General features: G+C 40.4%; 1 protein-coding gene across 3 annotated transcripts in view; it reads right to left on the reverse strand.

Moving 5' to 3' along the window:
• rtkna (rhotekin a) overlaps nucleotides 1–23,481 on the reverse strand; it is an 82,558-nt gene that overhangs the window by 43,156 nt on the left and 15,921 nt on the right. Inside the window, exon 1 of one of the 3 annotated variants that reach the window (XM_061767275.1) lies at nucleotides 10,432–10,990. The exons of the other annotated variants lie outside the window; for them this stretch is intronic. Coding sequence (XP_061623259.1) covers nucleotides 10,432–10,527 — 96 coding nt within the window. The 5' untranslated portion in view covers nucleotides 10,528–10,990. Of the gene's footprint in view, nucleotides 1–10,431; nucleotides 10,991–23,481 lie in introns of those variants that run through there. 3 annotated transcript variants of the gene reach the window in all.

The following is a 23,481-nucleotide window of genomic DNA, read 5'->3' on the forward strand; positions in this document are numbered from 1 at the left end:
AGCTTTTATTTCATTATTATTAAGTTAAATCTGTACTCAAATCTTGTGTTGATCGCTCCACTCTTGTCGTCGTCGCCACGGTAACGAGTGTATCCGGTCGCATTTGAGTTGACAAGACAAAGCCCAATGATCGTAAAAACCGGGATGCGGAATACAAGATTTTATTGCAGTAGTCTGAAAGAGCAAATTTGTCTTGTAGGCTGATCCGGGCATTATGTGTTGCCTGTCTTTGACGTGTTGTCTGTCCCACACCGCCGAGGTTTTTTATTTTATTTTTTTAAATTTTTTTTATTAAATAACTTCTTTGGCCGTGAGATATTTACAGTACTACGTCAAAAGACACGTGACAAGGCTAAAAATAAACTACCTTTTGGATTCAAATATACTGTGCACGCGGCAAAGCGGAGTAAATGTCTTTTGTGGAGCCGATCAATGACGTCATTGATCGGATCGGCGAATTATGACATTAAAGCCGATCAGCCGATCAGCATAAAATGCTAAATATCGCCGATACCAATCAGCCCGATCAAATCGGTGTAAAGTCTAATAAAGACAATGAAAAAAAATGTGTAAGCATTACGCTAGTGGACTGCAGGATAAGTGTGGTTGTTTTAAATACACAAAGTGTAATTGTCTTTGTTTTCTGTTTAGTTTGACAGTAAACTTCAACTGGAAAAGGCATTAAGCATGAAGCATTTTTTTTTTTTTTTAATGAATAATTTTGCTATTTGCCAAACTGCGGCTTATTGTAAAGTGTGTTGAGTTGAGTTGAGTTCACTGCTACCATACAGCACTTGCGTATATCTCAGTTCTGCACTGGCAAGTCAAAGCAAAAAGTCGGTCGAACGACAGCTCAGATTAAAAAAAACAAAAAACTCCAGGAAAAGGCACCGCTGTATATCTACGCATGTGAGTAATAAAGGTTTCAAATCGACGCAAGTGAATGACAACGCAACTGTAATTCATTTCAGGCAATTACACAAAGAATTATGAGTCTTTGCATATCCTTTGCAAATTCTATTTGCATATTGTATTATTTCATCCATTTTTGCATTTCTCAGCTAACTACTGTATTTTGTTTTGTTTTTTCAAATTCATCTTCCCAACTCTCTTACACCCAAACCAGTGCATTCTTTAATACTGCAGTAATTTAAGAAATACCCTTTTTGTCTTATACTACTGGTATTTCATTTGTTTTGCTTGTTGTTGTTGCAGTTCAATTGAGGAGTTGCTTTGCTTTATTGTTAGTACAAATTGGTCAGGTCTCAAACATTTCATAACACATTGTGCAATACTGTGTATAACTGTGCATGTGATCAAGGTAATTTGATATGAATTTAGTTTAACCCTCAAGGGGGGGGGAAAAAATCAGATATTGTTAAAAAAAAAAAAACTTTTGGCCCCTGTTGAAATTTCAAGTACTCACAAAATGTGAATGTTCCAAATAAAAGTACCTTGTGCTGAACAGAAAAAAAGGGGGGAATATTAAAAAAAAAAAAAAAAAAAAAAAAAAAAAAAAAAAAAAAAAAAAGACTATGTATTTAATAAGAAAATGAATTTAATTATATTGAGGACTAATTTCAGCGGCACGGTGGACGACTGGTTAGAGTGTCTGCCTCACAGTTCTGAGGCCCCGCCTGTGTGGAGTTTGCATGTTCTCCCCGTGCCTGCGTGGGTTTTCTCCGGGCACTCCGGTTTCTTCCCACATCCCAAAAATATGCATTGTAGGTTATTGACAACTCTAAATTGCCCGTAGGTGTGAATGCGAGTGTGAATGGTTGTTTGTTTATATGTGCCCTGCAATTGGCTGGCAACCTCCTGCCCGATGAGAGCTGGGATAGGCTCCAGCACGCCTGCAACCCTAGTGAGGAGAAACGGCTCAGAAAATGGATGGATGGAGGAGGACTAATTTCTTGGATGATGGCACTGAAAATAACCTTAGCCCAAACTCAATTTATGGACAATTTGAAATTCCCAAGGCCCTCCTGAGCAAAGGCTTACAAAATGGACACAACCCCAAAAAGTCAGCTGTTGCGCAGAATAATTTCTTCACCAGGTGAGCCAGCGAAGACCACCCGCTTTGTTTTCTTGTTACAGTGCGAATTTTCAGGGACGGAACAAAGGACAGGACCCAAAATGCATGACTCCAATTCAATGGACAGTTAGTTTCAAAAAGAGAGTTTTAATAAATGGGCAGAGGTCGGTACACAGGCAGGCAATCCGCAAAGGCAACAGTATCCAAAAAACGTGAGGCAAAAAGGCAAGGTCAATAATCAGAACAGCGTCTAGGCTTACTATGAGTCAGTGACGTGGAAACAAGGAATGCTGGAACGTGACAACAAGGTACAACGAACTGGCGACCAGAAAGAATGAGACACGAGGTTAAATGCCTGGGGTAATTCGGGTAAACGAGGCACAGGTGGGGAAGATGCTCTCAGGAGCCGGTGTGTACGAGACAGGGGGAAGACAACAACCATAACACACACCCATGACACAAATAGGATTAACGTTTGCTGTCACTGGAAATTCATCTACAAAGTAGAGATTCATCAGTCTTGCTTGAGTGCATACTGGTTTACTGTCCGACTGGAGGCATAGATAAAATCATGTCAACTTGACCTTTGGCCTTGCATGACCTCACATTTGGAAAACATGATGTGTGGAACAATGCAGGCACAGAAGCTAAGACTCAACTGTGATTGCAACAGAGAGAACTTCTAAAATAAATAAATAAAAAATTTAAATCTTTTATACATTTATTTATTTATTTATTATTATTTTTTTAAATGCATCAGGAAAGATAATCTTGGTACTACTGGTTACATACGTTCAGCATGGTTAAGCCAACAGATATTTAAGACCTGGAGAGAATCTCACAGTTATCCAAGGCATGACTACTGCTACATTTAGCATATTGAGAGCGTGTGAGAGGTCAAATATGACATCAGCAAGGAACTCCCACCTCACCCCGCTCATCATAGGGCAGGTCAGAGGTTCAGCCACTGTTCCAGTCTTTGGGTCAGTCTCTTTCCAGTAATCTTTCCCATTCTTGCTTGATGTGCAACTTCAGTTGCTCAATAGTCTGGGGTCTTTTGCGCTTCATAAGGCGCCACACATTTTCAATGGGAGACATGGTACTCACACTCTTTTATTACGGAGTCACGTTGTTCTAACACGTGCAGAATGTGTCTTGGCATTGTCGTGCTGAAATAAGCAGGGATGTCCCTGAAAAAGACATTGCTTGGATGGCAGCATATGTCAGTCTAAAACCTGCATGTACCTTTCAGAATTAATGGTGCCGTCACAGATGTGCGAGTTACCCTTGTCATGGGTACTAACACACCACCATACCATCACAGATACTGGCTTTTGAACTTTGCACTGATAACAATCCGGATGGTCCTTTTACTCTTTGGCCTGGAAGACATGCCGTCCATGATTTACACAAACAATTTGAAACGTGGACTCGTCAGACCACAGCACACTTTTCCACTTTGCGCCAATCAATTTCAGATGAGCTCCGGCCCAGAGAAGCTGGTGGCATTTCTGGATATAGTTGATTATTTTTGCTTTGCATGGTAAAGTTTTAACTTACATTTGTAGACGTATCGACGAGCTGTGTTAACTGACAATGGCAGTCTGAAGTTTTCCTGAGCCTACGCGGTAATATCTTTTCCACAATAATGCCGGTTTTTAATACAGTGCCGTTTGAGGGATAGAAGGTCACAGGCATTCAATGCTGGTTTTCCTAGGTGCAGATTCTCTGAGTCTTTTAACTATATTATGGAGCATACATGGTGAAATCCCAAAATTTCTTGCAAGTGTACCTTGGGAAACTTTAAACTGTTGGACTATTTGCTCGTACAGTTGTTCAAAAAGAAGTGAATCTCACGCCATCTTTTCTTGTGAATGACTGAGCTTTTCAGGGATGCTCACGCTCATATTGAGTCATGACACTCACCCGTTTCCAATTAACATGTTCAACTGTTGAATGTTCCAGCTGTGTTTTTTGAGCACTTCTCACTTTCCCAGTCTTTTTTTGCCCCTGTCCCAGCTTTTATGGAACATGTTGTAGGCATCAGTCAAAATGAGTGAATATTTGCACACAAAAAATATATTTACCAGTTTGAACATTAAATATCTTGTCTTTGTAGTGTATTCAATTGGATATAGGTTGAAAAGGATGAGCAAAACATTGTACTCTGTTTTTATTTAGCTTTTACACAATGTCCCAACTTCATTGGAATTGGGGTTTGTTCATGGAAACACTACCATGTCAAAGCCAATAGCTAAGCAGAGCTTCAGTGTTTTTTTTGCTTTTTTGCAGTGGATTTTATTAAGATACAGGTGTACCGTTTAAATTCATGGAATCGCAAACACATCAGGTCAAAGAGCAACCACACCCAATTAATTATCAAATATAGCTGATTAAGAGACTGGATATGCCCTGGGTCCTGGGGAGTAGCTGGCGTCCCCCTGGCTGGGTCCCCAGGGAGATGCGCCCCTTGGCTTGGCTCCCCCTTGCGGGTGGAGGGAGCCAGGCCCACCCTTCCTCTGTTTGCCGGCACAGCAACGCCGTACACCAGTTGACTAACATGCATGTCATATGGTGTTCATTCACTAATAATTTCTATAGACACACTATATCAACTCACAGGTTCTTCCAGGTATTGTGACCCCACCGTGCTGTGGTATACAGATCCACCATTTTGCATGGCCATGCACCTGAACAGGACAGGTTAAAAAACAATAAATAAATAAATACGAAACTGGATATGAGCCTGGCTAATAAAATCGGAAAAGTGGGAACAACTTGAGGCAAGGAGAGATATTGGCACATCTCCTCGCGCTCTTAATGGAACAAAGAATAGGTTTACGTAACTTTGAGTTGGTTTATTACACTTGTTGAACACATTACAGGCACATTCTAATGAGAATAACAAGAGATGTAACAAAGTTTTGAACCCCCAAAAACTATTACTATTTTTTGTTAAGACATTTTGTTTCAATTCTTGTACTGAATCTCCTTAAATAAAGGTGTGGTACCAGCCGGGCCAGTGAGTAATATGTGTCGGTCCTCTCTGGTAATAGTGTTCTTGGTTGACACCAATGGACCCCCTGCATACATGCAATGTGTTTGTTTGAAATCCACTTTCTCATCTTTTAATATTATTGGATATGTTTTACATTGTTTCTGGCACAAACTGGACTACTGCACAATTCAATGCCTCAGCTGTTCATTCGAGCTACTTTTCTGTCCTAGTCCATGTATCTCTAGGCTGCAACCCTGTGGGGTCACTCAAAACCATGAGGTCTCTCTCTCTCGCTCTCTCTCTCTCTCGCTCTCAAACAAACACACACACACAAACACACAGGATTTTACTTCTCCAAACAATGGATGACTTGCAGAATGAAATGATTAGTGCAAATCCTGCTTTTATTACAGGAGCCCACACACATTCACAAACTTAGAAATCCAATGTCCTTCCTTATTTAACGCTGCCACTGCCCTGATAAGGATCCAAGGTGAGGTCAGATGCTAAAATTACACAGGGGGCGAAAGTGTCCATCTCAGGCCCTCTGAATTTAATGAGGGGGCAGGATTAGTCAAGGTGAGGAAAGTTGAGAGCAGCATGGCAGGGGAAGAAACCAGGCGGATGTTAGATAAAAAGACCAAAAAAAAAGTATCCACGTGTATCCGGCTGTGGTAACAGGAAATGCTCTGTTTAAGTCTATTCATGGCAAAGAGTTCAAAGCTTTCGTGATGTCACTCCCAGGGGGAAATGGTAATTACACAAGACCATTTCCTGCTTCCCATCAGCCATCTCTCCATTTGAGGGGGAATCCTGCGTTCTGTGGACATCAGGCGCCTTTGCACTTGTGACTCAGGAAGAAGCAATGAAGTGAGAGAATTGTGGGTAAAGAGGAAAAGGAGCCAGGAATGCAGTCATTCCTACTGCAGACCTGTTAAAACGTGAAGAGTCGGAAAGTGACTCGCTACGGGGCATGAAAATAACAATGCCTGGTCACGTGCCTCCTGACCAAGCAATTATATGCCTGAAGAATGCAGGAACCTCAGCACTGAAAACATAGTTGTTGTTTAAATGGGATGACAACCAAAGAAAAAGCACTGAAAGAACAAGGCTTCACACAATACTGTAGATACTGAACTTCTGATTATAGTTACTGCCTGATGAAAACAATGTATCTCCGTTTTATGACAACATTTGAACATAATGAAAATGTAACAATTCTCAGTGGTCTCCTGCATGTCGTGAGTATCTTAACAACCATATCTCCATTCGATGTCAAAACTGAAGAACCTTCAAAACACATATGGGTCATTTTCATATAATTTGATCAATAACAGTAAAGAGATTGCCCGCTGAATTTCCTGTTGAAAAATCTATTAATTTTGCTGACGAGTATTTGAATTATTGGCAGCTGTTATCCATCAAATGTGTTATTAGTATTGCATTATGAATATAATAACTACATATTTAAAAAAAATATATACTAAAATATAGTTTACGGTACTCCTGTTTTGATGAGTGCCCTTTTTAAGGATTAAAAAACAAACAAACAGCATACTCCTTTGTGAGTCATGATGTTGCTTGTGTAGTGTGTGGATGGGGTGTGCGGTATATATGACCGGAGGGAGAATCCCTAACGGCTTTCCACTGTAATAACGGCAACTTGTGATGATCCAGCAGGAGGTTTTATGGGAGCAAGTAAACCTCCAGAAATTACAGTTAGACAGCAAACTGTACAGCTCAGCCTCACAAAGAATCCCTGTCTCATAAACCCACCCAGTCTGAGGAGGATATGGGGGAGGGAGAGCAAACAAGTAAGTGGGTGAGGAAGATGGCAAAGTTGACAATGTGGAAATTTATATACTGTATTTCTGCCAAATAATGGCCCCTCTGTGTGGCGACATACAGATGGGACAGGATTGTTTTCCTACTTGACATCAAAAATCTTGTTATGATGCATTCCTCTCCTCGTAAACACATTTAAATTGCTACATTTAAAATGTCTGGCATTGCTTCACATCATAATTGGCGAGACCCAGCATTGAGACAAAGTCCCACTTTCATGTAGGAGCGAAACAAAATGCAGGCTCTGTGTCAAGAACTAATAAGTTTATTAGCGACCACATCAACTTAGGCCGAACAGACCGCATGATCACTGAATTGCCCCAAGGCATAACAAGCCCATAAGAAGATCAGTGGACCTCGTTTTTCATGATTAATCCATTCCAGAAAGACTAACTAAAACAGAAATACACAAAAACTAAATCAATATTTGCCAATAAATGTAAATCCAATGAATCTGTTCCAAACATCCATCCATCCATTTTCTGAGCCGCCTATCCCCACAAGGGTCACGGGAGTGCTGGAGCCTATCCCAGCTATCATCGGGCAGGAGGCGGGGTACACCCTGAACTGGTTGCCAGCCAATCGCAGGGCACATACAAACAAACAACAATCCACACTCACATTCACACCTAAGGGCAATTTAGAGTCTTCAATTAACCTACCATGCATGTTTTTGGGATGTGGAGGAAACCAGAGTGCCCGGAGAAAACCCACGCAGGCACGGGGAGAACATGGAAACTCCACACAGGCGGGGCCGGGGATTGAACCCCGGTCCTCATAACAGTGAGGCAGACGCTCTAAACAGTCGTCCAATGTGCCACTGTTCCAAACATATCAACCAAAAATATACTTTAGAGGGAATATAACTATAGTTTTATGTATAGAAAACAGTGGATAAATTAACATTTACCATCACGTTTACCTTTACTGAAGACTCTCAATAGCGTATACAGGGAGGAGGGTAGCGATGGGAAAAATGTTTCTTTCTTGAATTTTATCGCCTTCTTTATCAAATGGCTTGCACTCTAAACTTTGTATCATATTGTGTAAAAAGGGTTTATTAACAACTCAAGGCAATAACAAGCCTGCCGCTCTGCTTGAAAAACACAGACAAGTTGGGCCAAACTTAGCAAAAAATCCTTTCAAAAGTCAGGCTTTCAAGATAAACGCGCATGAGTATAAAGTTACAGCAGTTTTTTTGGCTCTATTGTGGCTTAGTTAGCAATGGAACTCAAGCTATTGTGTACACGATTATTGAGTGCGACTGCTAAATAAGCCACCATGTGGCATTATCAGGGATGAACATAAGTGGTGCGCAGGTGTGTATATACACACTCAAAATATATGCACGTAGCACACTAGAGTCAAGTGTCGTGTGTCACTGTGCATTTGCGTAATAAGCATTTCGCATGTTCTTTTTTGGGGGGAGGGCGGAGCGGTGGACGAGTGTCGAGTAGAGGTGTGTCGTTCACGTACAACTCATTTAAACCAACAAATATTTTTGTTGAGCTCAGCTGCATGAGAAACTCCCCTTCAACCGGCGCCACTCGCGGGGTGGTGATGACATTTGCTGAGTGCGGTGGTGCAGCTGACAAGGCAGCGAGCTTCGTGGGCATCTCGCCGCAGCAGCTACGACAATCTGTCAAAATATGTTTTGTCTATGTGAAATCGGTCATGGTGAAAAAAAGAGTGGGGACCAGTGACCTAGAGAACTGCACCAAATCAGCTGATCGCATGGTCCCATACTGCAAGCCTTTAAGTTCATCCAGTGAGGTCAGTGGGTTGGGGAAAAAATTTGCGCCAACCAACAACCTCTGCTGCTCCTTTGAAAAACTGATCAAAATTGTTATGTGCGCCCCTGGGTTATATACTGCCTGCTTTTATTTTGAAGGTCTGACTTCTAATAGGGTGTGTTACACCGATGTTGCCTGAGTGTTGCCGAGCAGGCCGGGAGACCTGTTATTGCCTTGAGTTGTTAATAAAAGCTTGCATTGTGGAATATGCTTTGCGCTCTGTTAAACCCTTTTCACACAACTTACGAAGGGCTTCGGATGAACGTGCATTGATTCTGGGAAATTAATGGTCGAGTTGTGTTTTGTTTTGTTTTTTTTGCACGAAAACCGAACAGATGTACGAATATGAATACTAGGGCATATGAAAACCGTGGCTCCACTGTGTATAGAAAAAGTGAGACTCAATGGGCTTTTCATGTCATACTCACAAATCTCCTATCAGCTCAAAAAAACACTGTTGCACATCTGTACCACAGACACTTTCTTTTAACAGTCATGAATCCATAAAATAGTCCAGCAAATGACAACTTCCAGCCAACTCATAAGAAAGAGACATTTTTCCATCTTTTAAAAGAAGAGATAGAGATTGTTTGTTTGTGTAGTTACTGGCAGCATGGCGTGACTCCTTCCTCTGTCTGAACACAATGCGTAACATACACACATGCACACGCAGTGGAAAACGCGTGGACGGACGCTCCCAGAGGGACTCGTGAGGGTCGAAATGTGCAGCTGTGCACTGCGTGTGAACCCCAAGAGGATGGATGGCATGCACATTGTTGCTCTCACTATAACATGCAGGCCAGCGTCAGCATGACTACACAACCCCCTGTGCGGGCTCAGCAACACCAAGGCACAGCTGCCGGCTCAACGGGCCACCGAAGGGGAAGCACTGTACTCTGAAAATAGATTTCGGATGTCATTGAGTCTGCTTACAAGCAAGCTGGGAGGTCAATAAAAAAAACACTCATTACAACTGTGACTCTTAACTAGTTTAAAGGAGTGGCACGAAAAGGCTACAAAAGACACAAAAAGAGGAGTTCAAAACAACCAATCTGAAGGATGAATCTTACTGACAACTTTTTTTCATTTTTGCTGTTATACTGAGATTCTGGGCTAAATAATATAACCAAAATACAGTATTAAAACCACCTCTCAGCATGATGTACAGTAGTGCAGCCCTAGATCACTGCAAATTAAAATAAGCCATACCATCAAAAATGATCAATCATCCTTGTAGAGGCAGAAGCGATGATGATATAACCATTGTGGCCATACGGAAAATAATGTTAGGTGCAAAAAGATTAGAAAATAGTGATTTCAATCGATTTTTACCAACAAACTGACTGGAAACATTGAGAGATGAATCTTTGATTCAGGAACGTGTCATATGTGGCTGTTCCTAATGAAGTGACCAAATGGAAAATAAATGATGCATATGCTAAAGGAAAAAGAAGAAAGAGTGATTGCAAACAATCTTTACCTGAGAGCAATCTACTGTGTAGAGACATGATTGCTTCTAGACAAATTTACTTTGCCCTACACTTAATAATACTGGTTAAGAAGCTAAATAAATGTTACCTAATATTAAAAACAGCTCTGGGTATGATGCAGTGCAGTTCTACACCACTGCACACTGTAATAATAAAGCAATTAATATCTCTATACCCTGGCCATTATCGTCAGAGGCAGAGAGAGAGGGATACTGATATAATGGATCTAAATGCAGTGTGTGCAAATTGGTCGGTTGCAATAACTTTTACCTGCAAGCTGAGAGCAATCTGACGGATGTACATCATATTGAGGTCTTCCAATATCCACAGTTTTTCCTCCATGTTTGCCAAGTTATCAACCGGCATCCTTTACATAGACAGAGATCCAGAAGTGTGTTCTTCTTTAAAGTTGACCACCGAGATTGAGACGCCACATGACTTTAAACGTCACTGTAATAGGTACCGGATCCCAATGACGGCGTTCCCTGGCGTCTCGCAAGTCGGTGCGTAAAAGCGACGCGTAAAAAATTGGGGCGCGTCATCCAAACCGCGAGTGAGGCTGAGGTATTCGTGGGTGGTTGGGTGACGAGATAGTTAGAAAATCCCGCAACTCATCCGCGTGTTCTTTCTCCTTCTCCTACTTTTCCACAATGATCCACTCAGAGCGCCCACGGTCACCACCCAGCCGGAGAATAAAGGCGCCTTTTAAAACGCATCTCTCTTCTCTTTTGTGCGCCACTGTCACGACTGTGAATGCGAGCGAGTGTCCTGTGCAAAGACAAGAGAGCTCTTGACAAAAAGGCCATCGCGCCTCTGCGGGAGTGACCGGCACAACTGGCCCAGTGTGCGCCCTCCCCCGCCCCCGTGCTAAATTAACCCCTACGACGCGCCTCTGGAGATGGTAATGAATTTGAAAAAAATACAATAATAAAAAAATAAAAACGCAGGCACTAAAGGAGAAGGGAGTGCGAAAGTTTACTGTATCAGCCTCCACGCCCTTTTCAACAAAAAAATAACGAATTCCATGTTTCACACAAGCATATAGCAGGTGTGTGGGGAGGGCTTTGTTCTTGCTTTTAAAAAAGGGAAGTAAGTAGTGACAATTGGCAGTAAACTAAAATGAAAATAAGCATTAAAACATATCTATGTGGATTTGCTTCTCCACAACTTAGCCCTTTCATTAAATGTTCTTCTTATTTACACTTATTTTACAGGCACAATGTTGAGTACACTTGCCATCCAGTGCAAGAGGTGTATCAGGAAATCCTGATCTTGTAAAGCCTATTAGAAATGCATGCTTGTAGAGAACCACAATGTATCCCAAATGACATCTAAATTTTTGTCATGCATTCAAAAAAAAAAGTAGATGAGCGCACAATTCCAGTGTAGTTTCTCAAGACGCAGCAGAAATAATCGCGTTGGGTGAGTCTGGACAATGGAATTCAATTCTGCGCTCAAAATTCCAATCAAGATTGAGGATTACTAGTAGAAGAAGAAGAAGAATCATCTTTTATTGTCATGTTATTTATATACAACTGTGGAAAAGCATATCCAATGTTATGGCCCATGAATATATATATATATATATAGTATGTACTGTATATCCTTGGTAAGAATTTGTGTGTCTCTCTGTTTTAAAATACTCAGAATGTTGGCACTGACTAAGTTCAAGAGAGATACATCAGTGGATCACAGGCATTTAGCAAAGATCACATGCATATTTTACATCCCATAAACCCAGTGTCAAAAAGTGCTTCCATCATTTATCACAGCCTTTTAAATATTGATTTAATGTCATTCCGAGGGCTACGGGCCATATCCAACATATGTGGCCCTCCAGCTGATGCAGTGTTCCACACTGCAAACACCAAGACGTCACACATCCTTCAAGGAGTTGTTATTGCAGGAAGAAATATGTCAACTCAGGGGCAAAGCCTGTTTCCTTTCTGGCCAACAGATTCTCCCCGCAAGACATCCCAAAAGCCACAACATATGACTTTCAACTTCTGCCTGGAGAGTGCTGAGAGGGGGCTAATTTATAGCTCCTGTCACAAATGCACACCAAAAGAAGGCACTATGGGAACATGCATTGTTCGTATGTGCCACAGCAGTGATACAGATGTAGTGGCCTGGGTGTATGCTTGCAATGTCGGTGATACCAAGCATGTGCATGCCAGCAGCAGAATTCAACAGGAAAGCAGCCTCGCATATTTGTCTGATGGTGCTTAATTAAAGAACACATTTATCGACTACTGTATGTAGTAACATAACACTGGAATAGACCAATGCATTGAGTTGAGTTTCTAAATACAATATGTTTGACGGGAAATGCTGAAAACGTGCGAAGACGTAGAACAATATAGTCCTGAATTTTTTAGATATAGCTTAAAACACTTTAACCATCTCAGTTGTCTGGATTTTCTGGGTGGGGCTAAAACGGGGTCGCGTTGACACAAGAAGGCAACAGCATGAATCGGCCCTCCCCCACTTTATAAACACCCAGCGCCCTTGTTCTATGCAGTGGCTTTTCGGCGGAATTGCCACTTCCCTATTCATAATAACGTCGCCCAGTTCTACCAGTACAGTGTCCTTTTAGCCATCAAACTATGACGACAACTCGAAAAATTACATCTTTCCTGAAGTGTAATGTGTTTTATTAATTACGCTGGGGCTCGGAAGCTGCCTGGCCGCCAGAGTACCTCTCTGCGGCCCGTGAGAGCATGTGCAGTGTGCATCGCTGGGAATCCTGAAGGCACATTTTTGATTGACAGCTGAAATTTAAACGGTGCAGGGTTTTCAGAGCATTCAGCAACGCCCACAGCATCTGAAAGCTGAAAGAATGTCTCAGTTCTTGACCATTTTAAAGCCTGAGTTCACATACTTGGCAATTTTTTTTTTATTCATTCCAATTTGTTTGGCTTCTTAAAAATACTCTTCTCTGTGGTGTGTCAAATTTACAGTACATATTTTGGGTGGCTTTCATGGGTCTTTCAGGTGGATGATGGGCCTTGAGAGAATCTTCTATCGAGACACACACACACACGACCATATGGCGTGCTGCAGAATGCCGTCTTAAACAACTACACAATCAAAGAGTAAAAACAAAAAAGGCTTTAAAAGCCTGTTGACCTGTGAAGAGCGGAGTCAGTGGTGACGGTACTAAGCTGGGTCATTTCCTCAGAAATGATTCGCCCTCCAGATCTTAAATTACCCATCTTATGTATCACAGACATCAACATACACACAGTAAGAGTGGTGATTTATTGTTCTTGAGGTTGAAAGAGAAATAGTTGATTTGATCGTTGCAAAGGGTGGGACGTGGACGCTCATGAAAACATTCTGGAAAGTGAGGAAGAATGCATGTGAATGTGCCGGAGGAATGGGGAAAATGTGGCGGTGGGCCGTGCTTTGCAGCTTTAACAGCTTTCACTCTTCGAAGAAAAGTGGACAAGATTTTGGAGTGCCCCTGTGTGAAATCCAGAAGAACAATTGTGAGGCCAGAGCTCACTGATGTTGGACAAGATCGCCTTCCTCATCTCTGGTGTTTGAGGGACAGAAAGGTGCCTTCCACAAAGTTTTCCTACAAAGTTGGGAGCATAGAATTCGCCATAAAATAAGAATCTGGGGGGCGTGGTGCTAAGGCCAGCCTTTAATTGATTAAAAATCAATCAATCAATGAATAGTACTTTCATGTACTCTTCATGTACTTGCTGGATGAACACAAACACGATAGAGGGGCTTGCATGGAACAATTGATTAAAATCAATCAATCAATGAATAGTACTTTCATGTACTCTCTTCATGTACTTGCTGGATGAACACAAACACGATAGAGGGGCTTGCATGGAACAATTGATTAAAATCAATCAATCAATGAATAGTACTTTCATGTACTCTCTTCATGTACTTGCTGGATGAACACAAACACGATAGAGGGGCTTGCATGGAACTATAAATCAATACAAAACCGGAGAGTTTGGAGTTAAATGGAGCGATCTTCCTGCAATTGAAAATCTGTTGCTTTTATCGTAATGCATTGAACGCATCGGTCACAATAAGACACGAACATCAATGGACGAGAACAATGTTTTTCTGCATTGACAACTCAGCATGTAAGAGATTGATGGCAACAAGAAAACTGACCGCTGCAACAAAGTGGAGAATGTAAGGGGAAGCAACTGGGCAAGCTAATGTTAGCTCGTGTTTATTTTTAGCACTGTGCGCTCAAGTAATATAAATGTTACGATGACGAATCTGATAAGCCAGTGAGTGACCCACAGTGGTTTATGTCACCCATGTAGAATCTGCTCAGCACATACCCCAACAGATCAGGATCAGTACCTAGTTCCACCCATGGAAAATCCTCAATATCGATTTTGTGGCCTATTACGGTTTTTGACCTCATAGTTCAGAGGTTGGGGTTTCAAGTCCAGGCTGCGGCCTCCCGTGTGTGGTTTCAATGCGTTTTAGTCTGTGCTTAGGTATCTCGTTTCACAAATACATGATTAGCAGATCCTTGAAGGATGGAACGCCACAGGCAAAAGTTTACTCCAAAACAACTTACTGACTGAAACTGTTGGCCAAAAACAGAACAGAAGCAAACAGAAGGCTAATGTCATTATCTCAATGACAGGTCACACTGGCTAGCTAGCAGGCACGTAAGTAGGTGACTAAAGCAAGCCACAGAAAAAGGCTAAATACTAAGAGGCAGTCGATCAAAGCTTTGTGAAGAAACCGAGAGCTAAATTGGAGTGTCCCATCCTAAATGATGACTGCCTGTTGAATATATAGCTTTCTGTCTGGTTGTAGCAGGTCTATGAATCACTATTTTAATCTTCAATGCCCAATACAGAAACGCGTTCTGCAGTTATAATTACAGAGGTGCCTAAACTTACAAGTTTGATTCAGTCCGTGACCACAGCGTAATTCAAAACATTTCTCAAATTGTTTGTTTGTTGTTTCTAATTGTTCTCCATTGAAATGAACAGAAAATAGAAATTTGTTCCAAGCCTCCATAAACACTAACAATAATTTGTGGAACATAAATATATATATTTTAATATACCTACATATGTGTATAAATTTATGTCTGTGCATTTTCTGCACTGTCAATTTGAAATAATGTATCATTTTTAAAGTGATAGAAATCCCCAAAATGTTTTTTATTCCATTAATCAATTAATTGAAAAAACAATCGACAAATTAATCGATTATTCAAATAATCGCTAGTTGCTGCTCTAGTAATAAAATAATTAAATAGAATGTAAATAATTAATCAGATTGTGCATCATGATTTAATACTTTAATACACTGTGCTGCTCCTTCTTGTGTGCATGCCTTGGCCATCAGAGGGCATTATAATACATGGATGAAAGTAGTCACCCGTGCCGGCCTGCATACAAATACGTATACACGATCACAACTGCTCAGTAAATGGACTGCACTTATATAGCGCTTTATCTACACAATCACATTGCCTAAAGCGCTTTACAGAGCCTCACATTCACCCATGGGCGGCTGCTGCCATGCAAGGCGCTGCCAGGCCCACTGGGAGCAAATTAGAGGTCAGTGTCTTGCCTCAGGACACTTCGACATGTGGACAGACAAAGCCGGGATTTGAATCAGCTACCCTTCGGTCACTGGACGACCTGCTATACAGTAATACTAATCGTTTTTTTGCAGTCGATAAAGAATATATGCCTGTGAGAATTGTTTTATTGTCTGTCTACATGATATCCATTGGTTATAAGGGATATAACACCGTGACATTGATGCTAGTTTGTTAGCCTGTCAATGACGTTTTGCATTGTGTGTTAACATTAAGCTAGCGGATTGGCAATAATCAGCTTGAAGCAAGAACTTCAACTCTTTTCTGAAGAATTGGTCACTATCTGACAAACTGCTGCTTGTTGTGAAGTTCACTAAACTAAAAGTCGGTTCACTCGTCAGACAAGATACCACTCACTGTATACTGATTTCACAAAGTATGGTAGATGTTTTGTTTTCTACGACCATAACGATTATTGTTGTGTGGTGATTTCTAGGGTTCTGGACTGTTTCGTGTTTCTCAACAGATGTGTGAAGAAAAATGGACAATTTCCTGTGTGTGCATGGAATGAGCCACAGGAACAATTCTGGAGCCAGCCCACAGTTAAGGAGTACTCAGGAAACAATTTCTAATCTTTTTTTATACAGTTATATTAAAAAGCAAATTATTAATTAATTCCTAATAGAAAAAAATTTAAACAGAGCTTTTATTTCATTACCTTGATTAAATACGTTTTGGTGTAGTATGATGAAAGATATACGTCTGAACAAATTCTTAAGTTGTTTTATAATCATGCTCTTCAGCAATTAAAGGGGTTAATTTAGGATTTATAATCTGGGATCAAGTACATCCATCAACATTCATCTACTGATGCCTGTCTCCATCTATCGGTCCATTTGTCCAGCTGTCTATCACCTCCCTCCATCTCTCTGTTGTCTTATACCACACCCATTTAGGAATAGGCATTTGACATTATTTCTTTGATCTAAAATGGGGAAAAGTAGGGATCAATATTAAAAAATATATATACATGAAATGGGGAATTTCTCCATGAATGTTCTGAACACCTGTTTCAATACCAGTGTCATATTGCGCCTATTAATGTTGCCCGGAGATGTGCTACAACAGAGGTTTGCGTGGTCTGCATGGATGTTAGCCATACAGACGAAAGTAATCAAAAGTCAGTTCCAGTTGATGAACCATACTCTTAACGGTAAATTAATCAATTATTATGCCCATCCCTACCTATCTATCCTTCTTCCTTCAATCATTCCATCTGACCACCCATGCAACATCCATCTATAATGTTCATCATAAAAAATAAATTATTAGCCAAAAATCAAGAAATTGAACTGTGTCCGATAAAAATACATCTTCAGGCTTCAAAAGCAGTTCGTAACATTACAAGCTGTTTGTCGTAAGAGAACAAAAGAGCCAGAACCCAACAGCGCCCCAAACCACAATAAATAAAGAATGTTGACTGACATCTTGATGCAATCTGAGAACCAAACCTCACCCACTCACTGTTACACATATAAACAATTACACTTGAAGACACACAAAGGCATAAACAGATCTGAACATTGTGGGAACCATCTGTTAGATTGAGGGCATCTTCTGTCTTTTCACACAGGGGGCACACTGTAACTTTCCTCTTCCAACAGTTGGATTATACATACAGTACATAAAATGACATTTGCTTCATAATGCCAGTTCATTCATTTTAAAGCACGAAGTGTGCCTGAAAGGTAAAACCCTCTGTGATGCTTTGTCCACCTGAGAACAAAAAAAGTGATCGTAACAGGTCTTTAATTTCACAGTATAGTCACGGCAGGCACTGGGTCACATCTGCTCAGGCCGATGACAGCAGCAAGTGATGAGCTGTGAAAGCAGACGTATAATGGAGAAATCCCCCTGGAGGTCAGTCCTCGGTTACAGAGCGTGAAGAAAAGACCTGCGCCGACGGCTGCACAGTCATAATTCTGTCACCGTGGCACTGCAACGACATCATAAATCTCGTCTGCAGCCTACCTTGTTATTAGGTGTATTAGTTTCACTCTGTAAAATTCTGACTGATCTGACTTCTAATTTAACATCAGATACAGGGGGCGTAGTGGGGAGTCATGTTGGAAATTATGCATCAGCTCAGACGCACAAATCATTCAGCAAGTCTGTATGGATATAAAAGAATTCCATGTCAGCATAAGCAGGTTGGGGAAGGAACTTGCCTTTCAAGAGATGCAGCAGTTAATTTATCTCCACTAAATTCAGTAGGCTCATCCAAGCAGCTTTATATTGATTTGTGGGATCCTACATCCATACATTTTCTATTACACTTGGCCTCATTAGGGTCGAGGGTGAGCTGGAGCCCATCCTAGCTGACGTTTGGATGAGAGGTCACGTACACCCTGAACTGGTCACTAGCCAATCACCGGCCATATTGTCAAACAATCACACACACGCACATGAGGACAATTTTGAGTCTTCAATTAACTGAACACTTTGGAACAAGATTTGAACCTCTACCTCAGAATTGCGAGGCAGACGTGCAAATCACTATTCCAAAATGCTTCCAAAAACATACATATATCATGTGTGTGTGTATAAAATGAATGCTAATTATTAACAATAGTAAAAGTGCATAATAGTAAGGAAGTTAAGGCGTTCTAAGGTGCTAAAATGGAGCAATGGCGCCCTCTGTTGGACATGACAAACAAAACAACAACATATAGAAAAAGAACTGCAGTTTTTTTACATCATGGTTTACCATGCTTATACAATTGTTAGGTATGTTCACGTGTAGTGATTTTTAGTCTTTTTTTTCTTTCTTTCCTTAATTTAGTGTCCTGTATATCATTAAATATATGTAACATTGCCGTTCAGTCCTAGGAGTGGTTCAGAGGCACATTTGGCAACATTATACAAATTTAACGACGTATGTGATAAAAAAGAAAAAGTCACCATTCAAGTATGTGTATTTAAGGAATAAAAGTAATCCCTAATTTTCTTCTTGATGCTTGTTGGCAAAAGTGATTCAGATTTTATTTGATCAATCTTTTTGTCTATTTTGATACAGAGGTTTTGTGGTCTTCAGAAATGCAAAATCTTAAAAACAAAACTGAAAAATAGGACATACAGCAACCCCGTAGTCATATATTGATCAATATAAATTGACACGGTCATTTTCACCAATAAAGACATATAACCCCAATTCCAATGAAGTTGGGATGTTGTGTTAAACATAAATAAAAACAGAATGCAGTGATTTGCAAATCATGTTCAACCTACATTCCCAATTAGCCTGTTCACTTGTGGGATGTTCCAAACAGGTGTTTGATGAGCATTCCTCAACTTTCCCAGTCTTTATTCCCACCTGTCCCATCTTTTTTGGAACGTGTTTTAGCCATAGAATTCTAAGCTAATGATTATTTGCTAAAAACAAAGTTTATCAGTTTGAACATTAAATATCTTGTCTTTATAGTGTATTCAATTAAATGTAGGTTGAACATGATTTGCAAATCACTGTATTCTGTTTTTCTTTAGGTTTAACACAATGGCCCAAGTTCGTTGGAATTGGGGTTGTACACTGTATAGGCAATGAGACAGAGTTATCTAATTAATTAATTAGACGTTGGGCTGAACCCCAATTTCCATGAATCTGAATCCTTCAGGACGTCAACCAAGACATTTTGGATAATTTTATGTAACCAACTTTGGGGGAAAAGATTGGAGGAAGCTCATTTGTAAATTGTAAAAAAAAAAAAAAGTATTCCCAGGAGGTGAAAGGGTCAGGTGTCCCAATACGCAAGTCAAAATTCATTTGCTGAAAATGCTGATCCATGTATTGATTGATGTATTTGCCTTACAGGAGAAAGAATACAGTTTGCCTGGACTGATACAACAGGGCAAACATCACGTCACTAAAATAGACCAGTTACACATTATAATGACTATGTTTTGTCCATCCGTCACATGGAAACATGCTTTTAGCCTTTGGGTGATCATGCTGATGACACAGATAAACTATAATGAACACATGATTTCCTTAGTGGACATAACAATTATGGAGACAGCAGGAACAGTGCGACCGTAACGACCAGAATGGACAAGCCAGTTTGCCACCGGGGTCCAGTAAAGAGCACATTAAAGCACAGTCGCACCAGCTGAGCCTTCTATGACCCATCTGCTCTCGTGCAGTCCAGCCACTGCTGAGCACCATCACAGAGAAACCTAAATTACTCCTTTCCACGACACTCAACCGTTAGTAAATATATATAAATAAATACAAATCTTTCCCTAAACTCATCGTTTATAGTTACACTAGCTGCGCAACACAAATTCACTTTGATGAATGCTGCTATTACTTACAGTTAACCTTGTCTTGGCAATATTTGTGACACACCTTATTATATTGTACCGGCATGATGGGTGTATTAAGTCATTTGGGTGCCAAAGGCAAACTCATTCATGGGACCGTTCACATCTGGGCACTGCATAGATTTTGACCATTGTTTATCATCATCAACTAAAATGTGTGAATTTGAGAATTTTTCAGTTTCTTGCCTGAACCAGATAAACATATGAATCATCTAACGGTTTTACTGTAATCAAATAGAACAATCAACATTTAATATTCAGTAGTTTACGCTTTCGACCACCTTAATACATCTTCATGATGAAAAGTGTCTCGCGTGTCACTCTCCACTTCATTCTCCTCAGCAGATATGGACAGCAGTGCTACTGCAACTGGCAAGATCGTCTGGCTCTTGATGTTGGTTACACACATTCAATGTCACTGTGAAAAAGGTTGAAACCTTTGGTAGTTTGGACAGCACTCAGTTATCGCTGTACTTACTGTTTTTCATGTTTGTTTGTTTTATATTTAGGGCTGAAAAGTGTTTTTCATACAAATTACTGTCATTATGAATTTGCTATTGCGCATTAGAGGTTAGTGATAGATTTGCCCGTTTTGGCTTGCATACAAATTCAGGTTACATCGCAGTTGTAGGAACTCATTCATAAACCTAGGACCCTGTGTTTATCCTTCTTTTCTCTTGTTGCTCCTTCTTTCAGAATAAACATGGCAAAAAAGACCCAAAAAGCAAAACCCATCTAAAGTTCCGCCAAAGACATCTTGCGAAATGTCATTCTTGATTTTGTGTGATTTTTATAGGCATGTTTACCGGAAAATTTGGGTAGAAGAATTCTAAGACAACAAGGGGCATTCAACTTGAGAGTTTCCAGTGTAATGAAATCTACAACACCTGTCAACAACTGTTTTCGAAATTATGTCAGTGAGAAACTGGTGATTACACAAGCAAATGAATCACCGAAATGAATAACTGTCTGTCTGTCTCAAAAACATCTGCTACATTTTCGACCTTCCATCAGCATTTTAATAATAATCAGTTTCAGTGAGTTAAATCTGAACAGAACGAAACATCAATTAACAAAAATATCAGCTGTTGGGTTTTGGGGGTCACCCTGTATGTACACAGTATGAACATTCCTCAGTGTTGACCGCCTTGGCCGTGGATTCCTGTGTACAAAAGAGACCCTGACTCTATCTAGTTCACAGTTTAGTCAGGTAGTTATTTGATGAAGCGCAGAAAAGCACAGCAGTCTCTTTGTTCAGGGAGATGGAAGGACAGGGAATGGTTGAGAAGGTGTGTAACCCTGTTCCGTAATCTCCAGCATCATGACTTGTACTGGTTACGAGCTGATGTAAGACCACACAGTTGTTGGAATGGCTCACAGTGAAGGGAACTACTGTTTTCTATCAGTGCCAAGCAATACTTTGCATCACCATCTACCTGTCATCCATACGTGTGTGTGTGTGTGTGTGTGTGTGTGCGTACTTTTGCGAAATCCAAGAAAGGAACCAGAAAGAACACTGCAAGAGACTCGTGTTTCTAAGACCTGAATAATAACTCAAAGGAGGTTAGCCTTAAGTGTCAGAGACTGTAAATTATATCTAGACATTAGTACGCTTGTGTGTGCGCGTGTGGTGCATGCGTTTATGTGTGTGTGTGTGTGTGTGTGTGTAGGTGGGCGTCTTTGGGTGTCAATGTTTAACAGAGCTGCCTTGAGTTGAGGTCTTGTGTTCACAAGAAGAAGATACCTTTGGCATGAGGCAGCCAAGCTTTCATTTTATAACCTGTTAACATCAGGCGCAGACAGGCTACAGTGAAGGTCACTTGGAGGGTGTGAGCTGATGCAGAAAGAAAGAATAAAAAATATGGAGCGATAAATCAAAAAAGAGACAGAACAAACAGTAATCTTCTCTGACAGTGTGGAGGTGAAGACAAAAAAGGTCTTCCTGAGTGTTCAGGAAAGTGGGTTAGTGCTTTAGAGAGGGGGGGAAAAAGAACACTTTACTTGTAACATCAGGGGACCTGAGCCTTAAAGCAGAAGAGCGTCCCACATAATACAACTCTCCTGAGGAAGGTACAGGTTGACAGCAAATGAATGTGGAAGGATGTGAATGATGACTAGCCATAACACTGGGTACACCTGAGATTCAATACAAGTGCTGTACCAAAAACGCTCCTTTTACAAAGACAATAATGTAGTCGACTGTTTGATATTGTCCTTATTGTTTGTAGTGGTGAAGAACTCCATTGTGTCATACTGAGAGGTGTTTCTGAAATTTTGCACATCTCACATGACTAAAGAACATAGCCAAGCTATTGGAACTTGCCCTCGGCGCATGCACTGAACCTAAAAAAGAAATACAGTTCTGTGATGGATAACTTCAAAATTATAAAATAGAGTAAAAAAACAAACAAAAAGTGTCCCATAACTTTAACAAGATAAAAAAAACAGGACTAAACTAAACAAAGTATCTCGACATCATCTGATTATCCTCTTAGTCTTAAATTATTTTGGATTATTTATTTATTGATTTATTGTTTAAGAACGGTAGTTTACAGTATTATCAGTTTTTGAGACTGAATTCCACTGGCACTATTTTCTGTGGGAAAAATAAATTCAAAACCCCAACAAGTCAAAGAACTAACAGGCTCCAGGAACAGATAGTGTTCAACTGTGTATTTGTATACACCGATATAGTCCTGAATTACTCAATAGTTACAGTGATACAAAGTCTTATTCACTTCATGGTGTAGGTTCAGTTTGATGACGCATGGGGTAAGTTTTCCAACCAGCCGTGAGTATCCTGTGATGTCACACTTAATTGATCATTTTCATCTGTCTGTTCAAACATCAGGTGAACAAAGCGTGTCTGTTATTGATAAAATTCAATGGACCTTGCGCAGTGCTACACTGCAGTGCTTTGTCACTGAATGTGACTATGTGTGAGTCTGACACAAGGAAGAGAACTTGCAATGAATGACTAATCAGAGTTGGGAGCTTAAAGGATGAATATCGAGGAGCATGTCCATGTGTAGACGTGGAAATTAGATGCTGACTGTAGATATGACTCACTCACGTCTCTGTGCTGATGTTGGATGTCTCAATTGACATGCGACTCATACTACTACAGTATGCCTGGTCTCTCAACAGATCCCCTGTCGTTAAATGAGGCTCCAATGCCAAGCAGTTCTCCCCCACTTTAGATAGAACAATATTTATTTTAAAATATGAGAGCATACAGTATAGAATCAGCTTTATTTGCCAAGTATGTTACAAAACACATGGAATTTGTGTCCGGTAGTTGGAGCCACTCTAGTATGACGACGAACAGCCACTCTGGCAAAATATACATTTAGGACATAAAAAAAAAAAAAAAAACAGTATTAATGAAGAAATAC

Source organism: Phyllopteryx taeniolatus, chromosome 3 (genome assembly GCF_024500385.1).
Source record: "Phyllopteryx taeniolatus isolate TA_2022b chromosome 3, UOR_Ptae_1.2, whole genome shotgun sequence".
Lineage (NCBI taxonomy): Eukaryota > Metazoa > Chordata > Actinopteri > Syngnathiformes > Syngnathidae > Phyllopteryx > Phyllopteryx taeniolatus.